Here is a 13,733-nt window from a genome sequence, read left to right on the forward strand (position 1 = left end):
GTTCGAAAAACACTACCCACAAACCTGACCAAGTTGACATTATAGAACACTCCATCTATGACAAACCTAGACAGGCATATTAAAATGCAAAGACATCATTTTGTTGACAAAGGTCTATATGATCAAAGCTATGTTTTTTTTAGTACTCATGTTCAGATGTGAGAGTTGGACCATAAAGAAGGCTGAGCATTGAAGAATTGATATTTTCAAAATGTGGTTCTGGAGAAGACTCTTGAGCATCCCTTGGACTGCAAGAGATCAAACCAGTCAACCCTAAAGGAAATCAACCCTGAATATTCACTCGGAAGGACTGATGCTGAAGCTGAAGCTCCAATATTTTGGCCACCTGATGCGAAGAACTGACTCATTGGAAAATACCATGATGCTGGGCAAGATTGAGGGCAGGAGGAGAAGGGGGCGACAGAGGATGAGATGGCTGGATGGCATCACCGACTTCAACGGACATGAGTTTGAGCAAGCTCTGGGAGATGGTGATGGACAGGGAGGCCTGGCGTGCTGCAGTGCATGGGGTCACAAAGAGTCGGACACGACTGAGCGACTGAACAACAACAACAAAGAGCATCTAATCGGAGCAGGATGCACATTCTCTTCAAGTGCACACTGAACATTTATCAGGGCACATCATGTTCTGCACCAGGAAATGAGTCTTGATAAATATCGAAGGATTCAAGCAACACAAATTATGTTCTTTGATCCCAGTAAAATGAAATTAAAAGTCAGGCATACAAAGATCTCTGGAAAACCCCTTAAATATTTTGGAAATTACGTTAGACACCTAAAGAACTAACAGCTCAAAGAAGAAATCAAAACAGAAACCAGAAACTGTTAATATTTTTAGCTGAATAAAAATGAAACAGCATATAAAAATCATTCTCAAAGGTTTTTCTTCTTCATTTAAGATATTTTACAACCTTGGCACTAGTTTCATTTGTGCAAGGATTAAACCCTAACAATTTGTGATCTAGACCTTTCCCACAGTCTGTATTAAAATTAGAGCGCTGATTAGGTAAGGTGGGAGTTCAGGGCAGGAAAGAGACTCTAAGCAATCCAGAACTCTAAACTGAGAAATAATAGAAACTGTACAATTGAAATCTAACATAACTATAATACAATGTTCACTTCAATGTTCATAGAAAAAATGTAAGATCTTGGAAATCAAAAGCAGTACACAGAAAGTTTACAGATACAAATAAAATTTGCTATGAGAAAATAATATAGAACCAACAGTACCTACTTCATACAGTTGCTACGAGGAGCTAATGAAATAATGCACATAAAGTACCTAAGATGGTCAGTGACACGTAGTAGGTGCTTCTTGAACATTAGGTACCTTCATATTTATTAGTTTCTTGACTTTGAGGCTATTAGTAATAACTTTCATATATGCTTCACGCTAAGACACTTCAGTCGTGTCTGACTCTTTGTGACCCAGTGGACTGCAGTCTGGCAGGATCCTCTGTCCATGGAATTGTCTAGAAAAGAATACTGGAGTGGGTTGCCATTTCGTTCTCCAGGGGATCTTCCCAACCGAGGGACGGAAGGGCATCTCTTACATCTCCTGCATTGGCAGGCAGGTTCTCACTAGTGCCACCTGGGAAGCAGTTACATTTTAATTAACATATGCTATAAAGAGTGTGCTACTATTAATATCTTCCTATATAAAAGAAAAAATCACCTACACATAGTAAGTATAAGGTTTGTCACTAGACCCTTTTCAAATTCAGTAAGTCCCCTACACACCAACGAGTTCTTTTTCCAAGAGGGCGTTTATAAATCCAATTTGTTTGTAAGTCCAACAAAGTTAGCCTAGGTACCCAACTAATACCATTGGCTATATAGTGCTGTACTATAATAGGTTTATAATTGAAGGAAAGTTACACGGCTCAAAATAGCCTGGAGTTAAAACTCCCCTCCAGGCCCTCCCCACCGTTCTATGCAAAACAAAGAACTCTCTCGCCGGAAGAAAAAAATGGACATTAAGGTTGATTAGGCCCAGCTCCCAGCCGGGCCCAGCTCCCAGCCGGGCCCAGCCTCTGGCCGATCTCCAGAACTCCTTGCCCCAGCCTTTTAAGAGAGAACTTCTCCGAACAACCGTGGATGTGGAGAAGAACAGGCCCCCTTGAGACAGTAGCTTTCCACACACACGCCTGTGTGTACTTACTCTTTTCTTGGGTCAGTGCAGCAGCTCGCTAATCTGACTGCTGCCCCTTCTCGCCTCACTGAAGGTGATCTGTTCCCGTAAAGTGCCCGTCTCGTTCTTTTTCTGAACTTCACCTTCTCTAACTCCCTTACCCTACAATAATTCTTTTCATACAAATAATACATAAAAAGGCAAACCAAAAATAGAACATTTTCATGTTTTAAAAAGTCCAGTAGCGCAGTGCAGCAGCTGGCGCACATGGGCCGACACCCAGCGAGCAGGCAAGAAGAGTTACTGCCCGAAGGACAGAGGAGGTGGGGATGGCAGAGCCGAAGCATCGTCGCCAGAGGAGGCGGCAGCGAGCTGCCTGACATTGACAGCGCAGGTTCCGGTTCCGTGCTGCAACCAGATGCGAGGGCATCTCTGAAAGCTCGCAACTTAAAGGTTTGTATGTAGCGAACTTACTGTATGGAAGGAAACATCTTTCCCAGTTTCATTAGCCATCTCCATAAAATTCTCTTCCAGAGACAAAGGCCACACAAACAAAAGTTAAAGTCTGAACCAGCCCATCAGGAAGGATCTATTTCATCACATGCCATCAGGCACAATATTCATTTCTGAACCCCAGGAATTACCTCCTTCGGTTGTGCTGGCAAGAATCCAAGGGCTCATTGCAGACCAGCCGACTTCATTCATGCAGGACACGCCGATGCTGTAATTCGCCAGAGCCTGCAGCTGCTCGATTTGATACAGATGTGCTGAAGCCGAGGTGTTAAAAATCCTGACTGAGCCATGACTCAGCGGCTCAACTTCCTTGACCTAAATGAAGAGTACAAATTGTGGACCAGGAGTGAGTAAGGCAGCAGGAATGTTAGACTCGGGGCATCCGTGCCTGCAGTGTGCACGGCCCTTCCTCTGCATGCAAGGAAGTACCTGCTTCCTTTCGGGTCACACCCTAAATTTCCCACCAGCGTGTTACTCATGCTACTTACCTGAGCCACAATTGGGAGCCTGATGAAAAATGCCTGAAATAAGTGTTCTCATTGTGGCAGGTAACAGAGCAAATAAGTCATCATCTTAACATTATAATCCCTATAATTTACATTTAACCAAAAAGAAAAGTAGCTTTTCCTCTCTCAGAATCACTTTAATTCTTGGTCTTTTTTTTTTCCCAGTTGTTTCACATAATATACAATAACAACCTGAAATATATACAATCTGACCCTTTAAAGAGAACATTTCTCAAATCCTACTTTAGAAGATGAGACACTTAATTTAAAAAAATAATAATAATCTGTATTTCATTATGTAACCTGAGGTATTCTGCTGTTGTCTTGAGGCTACTTTGAGCATGTCCTTTATTTTTATCCCCTAATTCCCACTCCAATATAAACTCAACTCCAAAAGCACACACAGATAATGCAGATTTTATGGCATTTTTTGGTGGAGAGATATAGGAAAGGATTATTTGCACCTTACCCAACAAGCTTTTCTCCAAATCTTTAGAAAACCTATCAGCTCTTTCTTCTGAGCCCTTGTACCCCATCTTTGCCTCCATAACCACCACCAGTCTCCCCATATCCCTCTCCAGATGTCTTCTGTATGTATAGCCAAGAGGAGTGAATCCCCAGCAAATCTAGTCTTATGGAAACTTCCAGCTTTTCCCTTGGAAACCTCTTATCTGGGGTCATGCAGAGTTCTCCTTCACTGTATGTTTTTGAAGGTGAAGTGACAGTGTTAGTCGTTCAGGCGTGTCTGACTCCGTACGACCCCACGGACTGCAGCCACCAGGCTCCTCTATCCAGGGAATTCTGCAGGCAGGAATACTGGAGTGAACTGCCACGCCCTTCTCCAGGGACTCTTCCCAGCCCAGGGATCGAACCTGTGTGTCCAGCACTACAGGCAGATTCGTCACCGTTGGAGCACCAGGGAAGCCTTCACTGCGTATTTTTCACTATTTCTAAAACATGTTGTACTGATAAAAATCAGAAAAGACTAAATAGTACTGGACAAAATGGAAGTCACCAAGAACAATTTGGGGAAAAAATCTTAAACCCACAAAATGAATTCCTGATAATAATGGGCTGGAAATTATAGGGTGTGGATATACAGTCTTGTTATTTCAAGAGATATATGTTTGAAATTTAGGTCAAGGAGTCACAAGCTGACATTTTGGAATTCTAAATCCCCCAGCGTATACGATGAGGAGGGGCACTGGGGTCGAGGCTCATGTCTGACTCAGACCCACAGACTCCACCGGGTGGCAAGACGGAGCCCACTGGCCTGAGGAGCCGCCAGAGGAGACCCCAGGAGCTGGGTGCTTATCTTGGTGGTGGCTGTTGGCAGAAATTACTTTTTGTTTCTTCACTTTAAAGTCTGCACCGACTTCCTGGTGACCAAGCACTGGAACGAAGGTGGAAGAAAGCCTGGCTCCGCACCCCTGCCCGCTTCCGGAGCAGGACACTGCCCTGCTGCCACTCACAGGGACACTCGGGAAGACACGTTCCTAGAAGAGGCTGCGGCTTCTGCGACGGTGCTCGGTGGGTCCTGGGCATGCAACAGTAAGACTATGTGGGAGAGGTAAAAATAGACATGGAGTCCAGAGCCCAAAAATGGGTGAAGAATGAAACCAACGCCGGGACCAAAGGAAGTGAGAGGGTGTGTCCTCCTAGTGCATGGATCTGAATCTTGTCCAAACATTCATTTGTTACTAAGTCAGAGTTTAGCATTGCAATGAACTGGGAATCTGCTACAAAATCTGCTGCAAAACTATACTTGGTCCCTTCAGAAATGGGAATACACTGTTAATACACAGCTTGGTGCTCTGCGAAGACCTGGAGGGCTGGGATGGCCGGTGGGGTGAGAGGAGATATATGTATACATTTAGCCAACTCATGTTGCTGTGCAGCAGAAACTAACACAAAATTATAAAGCAATTATATTCCAATTTTTAAAAAAACAATATAAAAGTATATAACTTGTAGAGCCAGTTCTGACCAACTTCGCTAGGACTGCCAGAGAAAATACAGAACACTTAGTTATATTTAAAGTTCAATTCAGTTCAGTCGCTCACTCATGTCCAGCTCGTTACAACCCCATGGACACACGACGCCTCCCTGTCCATCACCAACTCCTGGAGTTTACTCAAACTCATGTCCATTGAGTCGGTGATGCCATCCGGCCATCTCATCCTCTGTCGTCCCCTTCTCCTCCTGCCCTCAATCTTTCCCAGCATCAGGGTCTTTTCCAATGAATCAGCTCTTCGCATGAGGTGGCCAAAGTATTGGAGTTTCAGCCTCAGCATCAGTCCTTTCAATGAACACCTAGGACTGATCTCCTTTAGGATGAACTGGTTGGATCTCCTTGCAGTCCAAGGGACTCTCAAGAGTCTTCTCCAACACCACAGTTCAAAAGCATCAATTCTTCAGCGCTCAGCTTTCTTTATAGTCCAACTCTCACATCCATACATGACTACTGAAAAAACCATAGCCTTGACTAGACTGACCTTTGTTGGCAAAGTAATGTCTCTGCTTTTTAATATGCTGTCTAGGTTGGTCATAACTTTTCTTCCAAGGAGCAAGTGTCTCTTAATTTCATGGCTGCAGTCACCATCTGTAGTGATTTTGGAGCCCAAAAAAGTAAAGTCTGACACTGTTTCCACTGTTTCTCCATCTGTTTGCCATGAAGTGATGGGACCAGATGCCATGATCTTTGTTTTCTGAATGTTGACCTTTAAGCCAACTTTTTCATCTCCTCTTTCACTTTTATCAAGAGGCTTTTTAGTTCTTCTTCACTTCCTGCCATAAGGGTGGTGTCATCTGCATATCTGAGGTTATTGATATTTTTCCCGGCAATCTTGATTCCAGCTTGTGCATCATCCAGCCCAGCGTTTCTCATGATGTACTTTGCATATAAGTTAAATAAACAGGGTGACAGTATACAGCCTTGATGTACTGCTTTTCCTGTGTGGAACCAGTCTGTTGTACCATGTCCAGTTCTAACTGTTGCTTCCTGACCTGAATACAGGTTTCTCAAGAGGCAGGTCAGGTGATCTGGTATTCCCATCTCTTTCCGAATTTTCCACAGTTTATTGTGATCCACACAGTCAAAGGCTGTGGCATAGTCAATAAAGTAGAAATAGATGTTTTTCTGGAACTTCCTTTTTCGATGATCCAGCAAATGTTGGCAATTTGATCTCTGGTTCCTCTGTCTTTTCGAAAACCAGCTTGAACATCTGGAAGTTTGAGGTTCACATATTGTTGAAGCCTGGCTTGGAGAATTTTGAGCATTACTTTGCTAGCGTGTGAGATGAGTGCAATTGTGTGGCAGTTTGAGCATTCTTTGGGATTGCCTTTCTTAGAGATTGGAATGAAAACCGACCTTTTCCAGTCCTGTGGCCACTGCTGTTTTCCAAATTTGCTGGCATATTGAGTGCAGCACTTTCACAGCATCGTCTTTCAGGATGTGAAATAGCTCAACTGGAATTCCATCACCTCCACTAGCTTTGTTCGTAGTGATGCTTCCTAAGGCCCACTTGACTTCACATTCCAGGATGTCTGGCTCTAGGTGAGTGATCACACCATCGTGATTATCTGGGTCATGAAGATCTTTTTTGTACAGTTCTTCTGTGTATTCTTGCCACCTCTTCTTGATATCTTCTGCTTCTGTTAGGTCCATCCATTTCTGTCCTTTATTGAGCCCATCTTTGTGTGAAATGTTCTCTTGGTATGTCTAATTTTCTTGAAGAGATCTCTAGTCTGTCCCATTCTATTGTTTTCCTCTATTTCTTTGCACTGATCACTGAGGAAGGCTTTCTTATCTCTCCTTGCTATTCTTTGAAACTCTGCATTCAAGTGGGTATATGTTTCCTTTTCTCCTTTGCTTTTGGCTTCTCTTCTTTTCACAGCAATTAGTTAGGCCTGCTCAGACAGCCATTTTGTCGTTTTGCATTTCTTTTTCTTGGGAATGGTCTTGATCTCTGTCTCCTGTACAATGTCATGAACCTCCGTCCATAGTTCATCAGGCACTCTGTCTATCAGATCTAGTCCCTTAAATCTACTTCTCACTTCCACTGGATAATCGTTAGGGATTTGATTTAGGTCATACCTTAATAGTCTAGTGGTTTTTCCCTACTTTCTTCAATTTAAGTCTGAATTTGGCAATAAGGAGTTCATGATATGAGCCACAGTCAGCTCCTGGTCTTGTTTTTGCTGACTGTATAGAGCTTCTCCATCTTTGGCTGCAAAGAATATAATCAATCTGATTTTGGTGTTGACCATCTGGTGATATCCATGTGTAGAGTCTTCTCTTGTGTTGTTGGAAGAGGGTGTTTGCTATGACCAGTGCGTTGTCTTGGCAGAACTCTATTAGCCTTTGCCTTTTTCATTCTGTACTCCAAGGCCAAATTTGCCTGTTACGCCAGGTGTTTCTTGACTTCCCACTTTTGCATTCCAGTCCCCTATAATGAAAAGGACATCTTTTTGGGGGTGTTAATTCTAGAAGGTCTTGTAGGTCTTCATGAAACCGTTCAACTTCAGATTCTTCAGCATTACTGGTTGGGGTATAGACTTGGATTACCGTGATATTGAATGGTTTGCCTTGGAAATGAACAGAGATCATTCTGTCGTTTTTGAGATTGCATCCAAGTACTGCATTTAAGACTCTTTTGTTGACTATGATGGCTACTCCATTTCTTCTAAGTGATTTTTGCCCACAGTAGTAGATATAATGGTCATCTCAGTTAAATTCACCCATTCCAGTCCATTTTAGTTCACTGATTCCTAAAATGTCAACATTCACTCTTGCCATCTCCTGTTTGACCACTTTCAATTTGCCTTGATTCAAGGACCTAACATTCCAGTTTCCTTTGCAATATTGCTCTTTACAGCATCAGACCTTGCTTCTACAACCAGTCACATCCACAACAGTGTGCTGTTTTTGCTTTGGCTCCGTCTCTTCATTCTTTTGGAGTTAGTTCTGCACTGATCTCCAGTAGCATATTGGGCACCTACCGACCTGGGGAGTTCCTCTTTCAGTGTCCTACCTTTTTGCCTTATCATACTGTTCATGGGGTTCTCAAGGCAAGAATACTGAAGTGGTTTGCATTCCCTTCTCCAGTGGACCACATTTTTTCAGAACTCTCCACCATGACCTGTCCGTCTTGTGTGGCCTTACACGTTATTGCTCATAGTTTCACTGAGTTAGACAAGGTCATGGTACAAGTGATTAGATTGGTTAGTTTTCTGTGATTGTGGCTTTCAGTCTGTCTGCCCTCTGATGGAGAAGGATAAGAGGCTTATGAAAGCTTCCTCATGGGAGAGACTGACTGAGGGGGAAACTGGGTCTTGTTCTGATGGCCAGGGCCATGCTCAGTAAATCTTTAATCCAATTTTCTGTTGATGGGTGGAGGCTGTGTTCCCTCCCTGCTATTTACCTGGGGCCAAACTATGATGGAGGTATTGAAGATAATGGTGGCCTCCCTCCAAAGATCCCATGCGTGCACTGCTACACTCAGTGCCCCCAACCCTGCAGCGGGCCACCACCAGCCCAGAGAATCCTGGACACCCACAGGCAAGTCTCTTATGGGGCCACCTTTCCTTTCTCCTGGGTCCTGGTGCACAAGGTTCTGTTTGTGCCCTCCAAGGGTCTTTTCCCCAGACCTATGTAAGTTCTGGCGGCTCTGTGGTGGGGTTAATGGCGACCTCCTCCAAGAGGGCGTACGCCACACCCACGTCTGCTGCATCCAGAGCCCCTGTCCCTGCGGCAGACCACTGCCGACCCACACCTCCACAGGAGACGCCCAAACACAGTTCTGTCTCAGTCTCTGTGGGGTCCCTGGACCCCGGTTTGTTTGATCCTTCTGAGTGTCTCTGGTGGGAATGGGGTTTGATTCTAAACATGAATTCGCCCCTCCTACCATCTTGCTGGGGCTTCTCCTTTGCCACTGGACATTGGGTATCTCTTCACAGCAGCTCCAGCGCCTACCGTCTTACTGGGGTTTCTCTGACCTTGGACGTGAGGCATCTCCACACAGCTGGTCCACTGAAGCGCAGCCAGCGCTGCTGACCTTGGACATGGGGAGTCTATTTACGGCTGCTCCAGCGAAGATCAAATAGACAACCAATAATTATGGGTATAGGTATGACACAAAATCAGCAGTGTAATTATCTTATAAAGTAACTGTGTTTCTATTTGCTAAATCTGGAGAGATGGAGAGGAGAATGGGTGAAGGGAGTCTGAGCTAGCTGGTGGGAGAAAGACAGGAAAACCATTGAACAGGTTAACCATAGGACCCAACGTGGGCAAGGGGGCTGCAATTTGGCAGTCTCAGTATGGTTCTTCATACCATAGCCATGCAAAGCTTGGGCAAAGAGAGACAGAAAGCACCACAGAAGCTTGTGGTGATCCATCTTCCTCCTGGAGGGTGACCTGGTGCTTTCAGACTTCCCAACGACCCTACTCTGCCTCACATCTACCCCAAGAACTGCTCTTCTCGGGGGTGGCAGGGTTCTGGGGAACGGTACTCTTCCTCAGCCTCCCTGAACGTAACAACCTCCTACAGGAAGGAGTCTCATGTTCCTCTTGGACTCTTCAAGCAGCTCAGTGACTGGAAACAATCTTTAAAAAGGCCAGTCCACATAGGGAATATAACCATGTTTTATAATAACTATAAATAGAGTACCGGCTTCCTATGTAGCTCAGCTGGTAAAGAATCCGCCTGCAACGCAGGAGATCCTGGTTCGATTCCTGGGCCAGGAAGTCCCCCTGGAGGAAGGATAGGTTACCCACTCCAGTATTCTTGGGCTTCCTTGGTGGCTCAGAGGGTAAAGAATTCACCTGCCATGCAGGAGACCTGGGTTCATTCCCTGGGTTGGGAAGATCCCCTGGAGGAGGGCATGGCAACCCACTCCAGTGTTCTTGCCTGGAGAATCCCATGGACAGAGGAGCCTGGCGGCTGCAGTCCCTGGGGTCACACAGAGTCGGACACGACTGAGCAACTAAGCACAGCACACACGTAAATGGAGTGTAACCTATAAAAATCTGAACCACTACGGTGTACACTTGAAATTGTGCTTCAGCAAAGGGAGGCTGATCCATGCCTCATTTGTGTCTGTATACGGGGACAGTTATGTCCACAGACAGGGAAACAGGCCCTGTTGTTCCCTAAAACAACAGAGTCCTGAAATACATGAAGCAAACACTGAGAGAACTGAAGGGAGAAATAGACAATTCAAAAACAATAGTTGAGATCACAATTTCCTATTTTTGATAATAGACAAAGCACAAGGCAGAAGATTAACAAGGAAACAGAGTAAGTGAACAAGACTGTATATAAACCATCTGGACCTAACAGACATTGCAAATGCTCTACCTAGCCATAGCTTAATACACCGTCTCCTCAAGTGCACACAGAACATTCTCCAGGATAGAACATATGTAAGGCCACATGTGGGCACTCAGTAAAAGATAGTGTTACTGCTGCCCTTCCATATTTTATGAAGTGAATGCTCACAGCAGAGTCTATTTCATGGCAAGGCATCATTTTAGGATGTGTGTGTGTGTGCTCAGTCATGTCCGACTCTGCGACCGCCAGGCTCCTCTGTCCACAGAATTTTCCAGGCAAGAATACTGGAGTGGGTTGCCATTTCCTACTCCAGGGGATCTTCCCGACCCAGGGAATGAACCTGCATCTCTTGCATCTCCTGCTGTGACAGGCGGATTCTTTACCACTGCACCTAACTTATATTTCTCATAGCTCTATTTTATATCAATTTTAGATAGTGAGAGATGACTCTACAAGGTCTGTCATCCCCAATTTTTCCAACAGGCTGAGTTGGTACATTCAATAGTGAGGATGACTTGTCTCTTGTCCTTTATGGCCACCAATCCAGGGGGAGCCAGGCTGGAGAATGCCTGGCTTCCTGGACCCCTGGTCACAAGCCAGATGTGTTTTGTACCTTAAAAATTCATTCTCCCTGGTCTCATGACGTTCTTTCTTAGAAATACATTTCTCCTCCAGCTGGGCCCTGGACCACGCACAAAGAAGGGCACAGCATCCCAGGAGGGCAGAACATCACAGAATGGCGCACGGCTGGTGGACACGGGGCAGGCAGGAGGTAAGGGCTTCTGAATAGGGGTGTCAACTTGATGTCTGTGCCACTCTTCAGGTGGAAAAAAAATCAGGCAGAGTCACTGAGCTTCAAATAGCTAGTTCTCTTCATCAAGAAAGGTTACCTGAATTCTGCAATTGCTGAGCGGGGAGTAGCCGTCAAAACCTGGGACCCAGGAGATGAGGATGCTGTGTGCGGAGCTGTTGTGGACCCTGACTTCAGTAGGTGGGGAGGGAATTGCTACATAAAAGACAAAAGACACACCACAGACACAATTATAAACCACAGGAGGTCATAGATACCAAACAGGTGCATTAATACCAACCCCATGTCTGCTTCTTGAGATTGGGAAAATTAAACATGAGTTTTAAAGAGGAGCCACCTTCTGGGTGAGGGTAATCATATAAGCCTCTAGATTGGTCTTGCAGTGACAGGATGGCTGCCTGGACCAGACGTGGGATGTAGACCTATGTTCCTACCCACTGATGACCTGAGAGCTTTTAGCTGGACAAGCATGGGGAGATATCCATTTCCTCCTGCTCTGTGCAGGGGTGTCGCTGGTACTCTAAATGAGGGCAAAGAGCCATGGCCCTCCCTATCTGCCTTATGTCGTTACTGGTGTTCAGTCGCTAAGCCGTGCCCAACTCTTTGCAACCCCATGGACTGCAGCACGCCAGGCTCTCCTGTCCTTCACTATCTCCCGGAGTTTGCTCAAACTCATGTCCATTGAGTTGGTGATGCTATCTTACCATCTCATCCTCTGTCACCCCCTTCTCTTTTTGCCTTCAATTTTTTCCAGCATCAGGGTTTTTCCCAATGAGTCAGCTCTTTGCATCAGGTGGCCAGAGTATTGGAGTTTCAGCTTCAGCATCAGTCCTTCCAATGAATATTCAGGGTTGAATTCCTTTAGGATTGACTGGTTTGATCTCCTTGAAGTCCAAGGGACTTTCAAGAGTCTTCTCCAGCATTAGAGTTTGAAAGCAGCAATTCTTCAGCACTCAGCTTTTTTTATGGTCCAATTCTTACATTCATAAATGAGTACTGGAACAACCATAGCTTTGACTAGATGGATCTTTGGCTGCAAAGTGATGTCTTTGCTTTTTAATACTCTGTCTAGGTTTGTCATAGCTTTCCTTCCAAGGAGCAAGCATCTTTTAATTTCACGGCTACAGTCGCCATTCACAGTGATGTTGGAGCCCAAGAAGAGGAAATCTGTCACTACTCCATTTCTTCCCTTTCTCTCTGTCTTTGTGTGCACGCTCAGTCATGTCTGACTGCTTTCCGACCCCATGGACTGTAGTCCGCCAGGCTCCTCCATCAGTAGGATTTCCCAGGCAAGAATACCGGAGTGTGTTGCCATTTCCTACACTAGGGGAATCTTTTGGACCCAGGAATTGGACCTGAACATCTGTCTTCATCCCTCAGCTAAAAGCTGAGTTGGGGAGACCTACATGAACCAAAGAGGAGTGTCTTGCCCTGAGAAAAAGAGGGGTACCATGGGAACATGTGTGCGTGTGCCTGTGTGTGTGTGTGTGATGGTGGAAGGACGCTTTCTTGGCTGAGGAAATGGGTGAGTCAGCTTAAGCCAAAGAGCCAAGTGCATCTGCTCTTGGGGAGGGGAGGGCAGGCTGTAATGAATGTGTGATGACCTCAGTCACAGGTGGGACATGGCTAGATATTCATTAGCAATAGATTATTACTAATAATCTATTATTAACAGAATCTAACACATTATTGATAACATTCAACATGGATCTTTTTTTTTTAATGTATTAAAATCTGTGAATCAATACTGCTTTCATTATTTATTTATTTATTTTTGGCTGCACCACATGGCTTGCAGGATTCTTAGTTCCCCAACCAGGAATTGAACCCTTGCCCTTAGTAGTGAAAGCCCGAAGTCCTAACCACTGGACTGCCAGAGAATACTCATACATTAAACTTTCATTTGATATGTGTGATATTTTGATGTGGACCAGTTTTTTAAAGTCATTATTGAATTTGTTACAATATTGCTTCTGCTTTAGATTTTGATTTTTTGACGGTGAAGTATGTGGAATCTTAGCTCCCCAACCGGGGATCGAACTTGCACCCCCTGGGAGACAACATCTTAACCAGTGGACCACCAGGAAAGTCCCTAAACTCTTAATTAATGTTAATAACCACATTTATGGGCTTCTCTGGTGGGTTAGACAGTAAAGAATCTGCCTGTAATGAAGGACACCTGGGTTCCATCCCTGGGCCAGGAAGATCCCCTGGAGAAGGAAACAGAAGCTCACTCCAGTATTCTTGCCTGGAGAATCCCATGGACAGAGGAGCCTGGTGGGCTACAGTCCTCGGGGTTGCAGAGTCAGACACAATTAAGCGACTAACACACACACAACAGCATTTATAATCCAAAAGATGACTAATGTTTTTGAATGAGTGCTTACTATGTGCCAGGAATCTTTATGGACTTCATT

The 13,733-nt window shown here is 44.8% G+C and overlaps 1 protein-coding gene across 1 annotated transcript in view; it reads right to left on the minus strand.

Annotated features, from left to right (window-relative positions):
* The window catches only part of MERTK (MER proto-oncogene, tyrosine kinase), a 117,254-nt gene that overhangs the window by 38,800 nt on the left and 64,721 nt on the right, over window positions 1-13,733 (minus strand). The window contains exons 6-7 of the mRNA XM_020900825.2: window positions 11,396-11,511; window positions 2,797-2,980 (exon numbers count right to left, since the gene is read on the minus strand). Coding sequence (XP_020756484.2) covers window positions 2,797-2,980; window positions 11,396-11,511 — 300 coding nt within the window. The remainder of the gene's footprint in view (window positions 1-2,796; window positions 2,981-11,395; window positions 11,512-13,733) is intronic.

Source organism: Odocoileus virginianus, chromosome 2 (genome assembly GCF_023699985.2).
Source record: "Odocoileus virginianus isolate 20LAN1187 ecotype Illinois chromosome 2, Ovbor_1.2, whole genome shotgun sequence".
In the NCBI taxonomy this organism is placed as follows: Eukaryota; Metazoa; Chordata; class Mammalia; order Artiodactyla; family Cervidae; genus Odocoileus; species Odocoileus virginianus.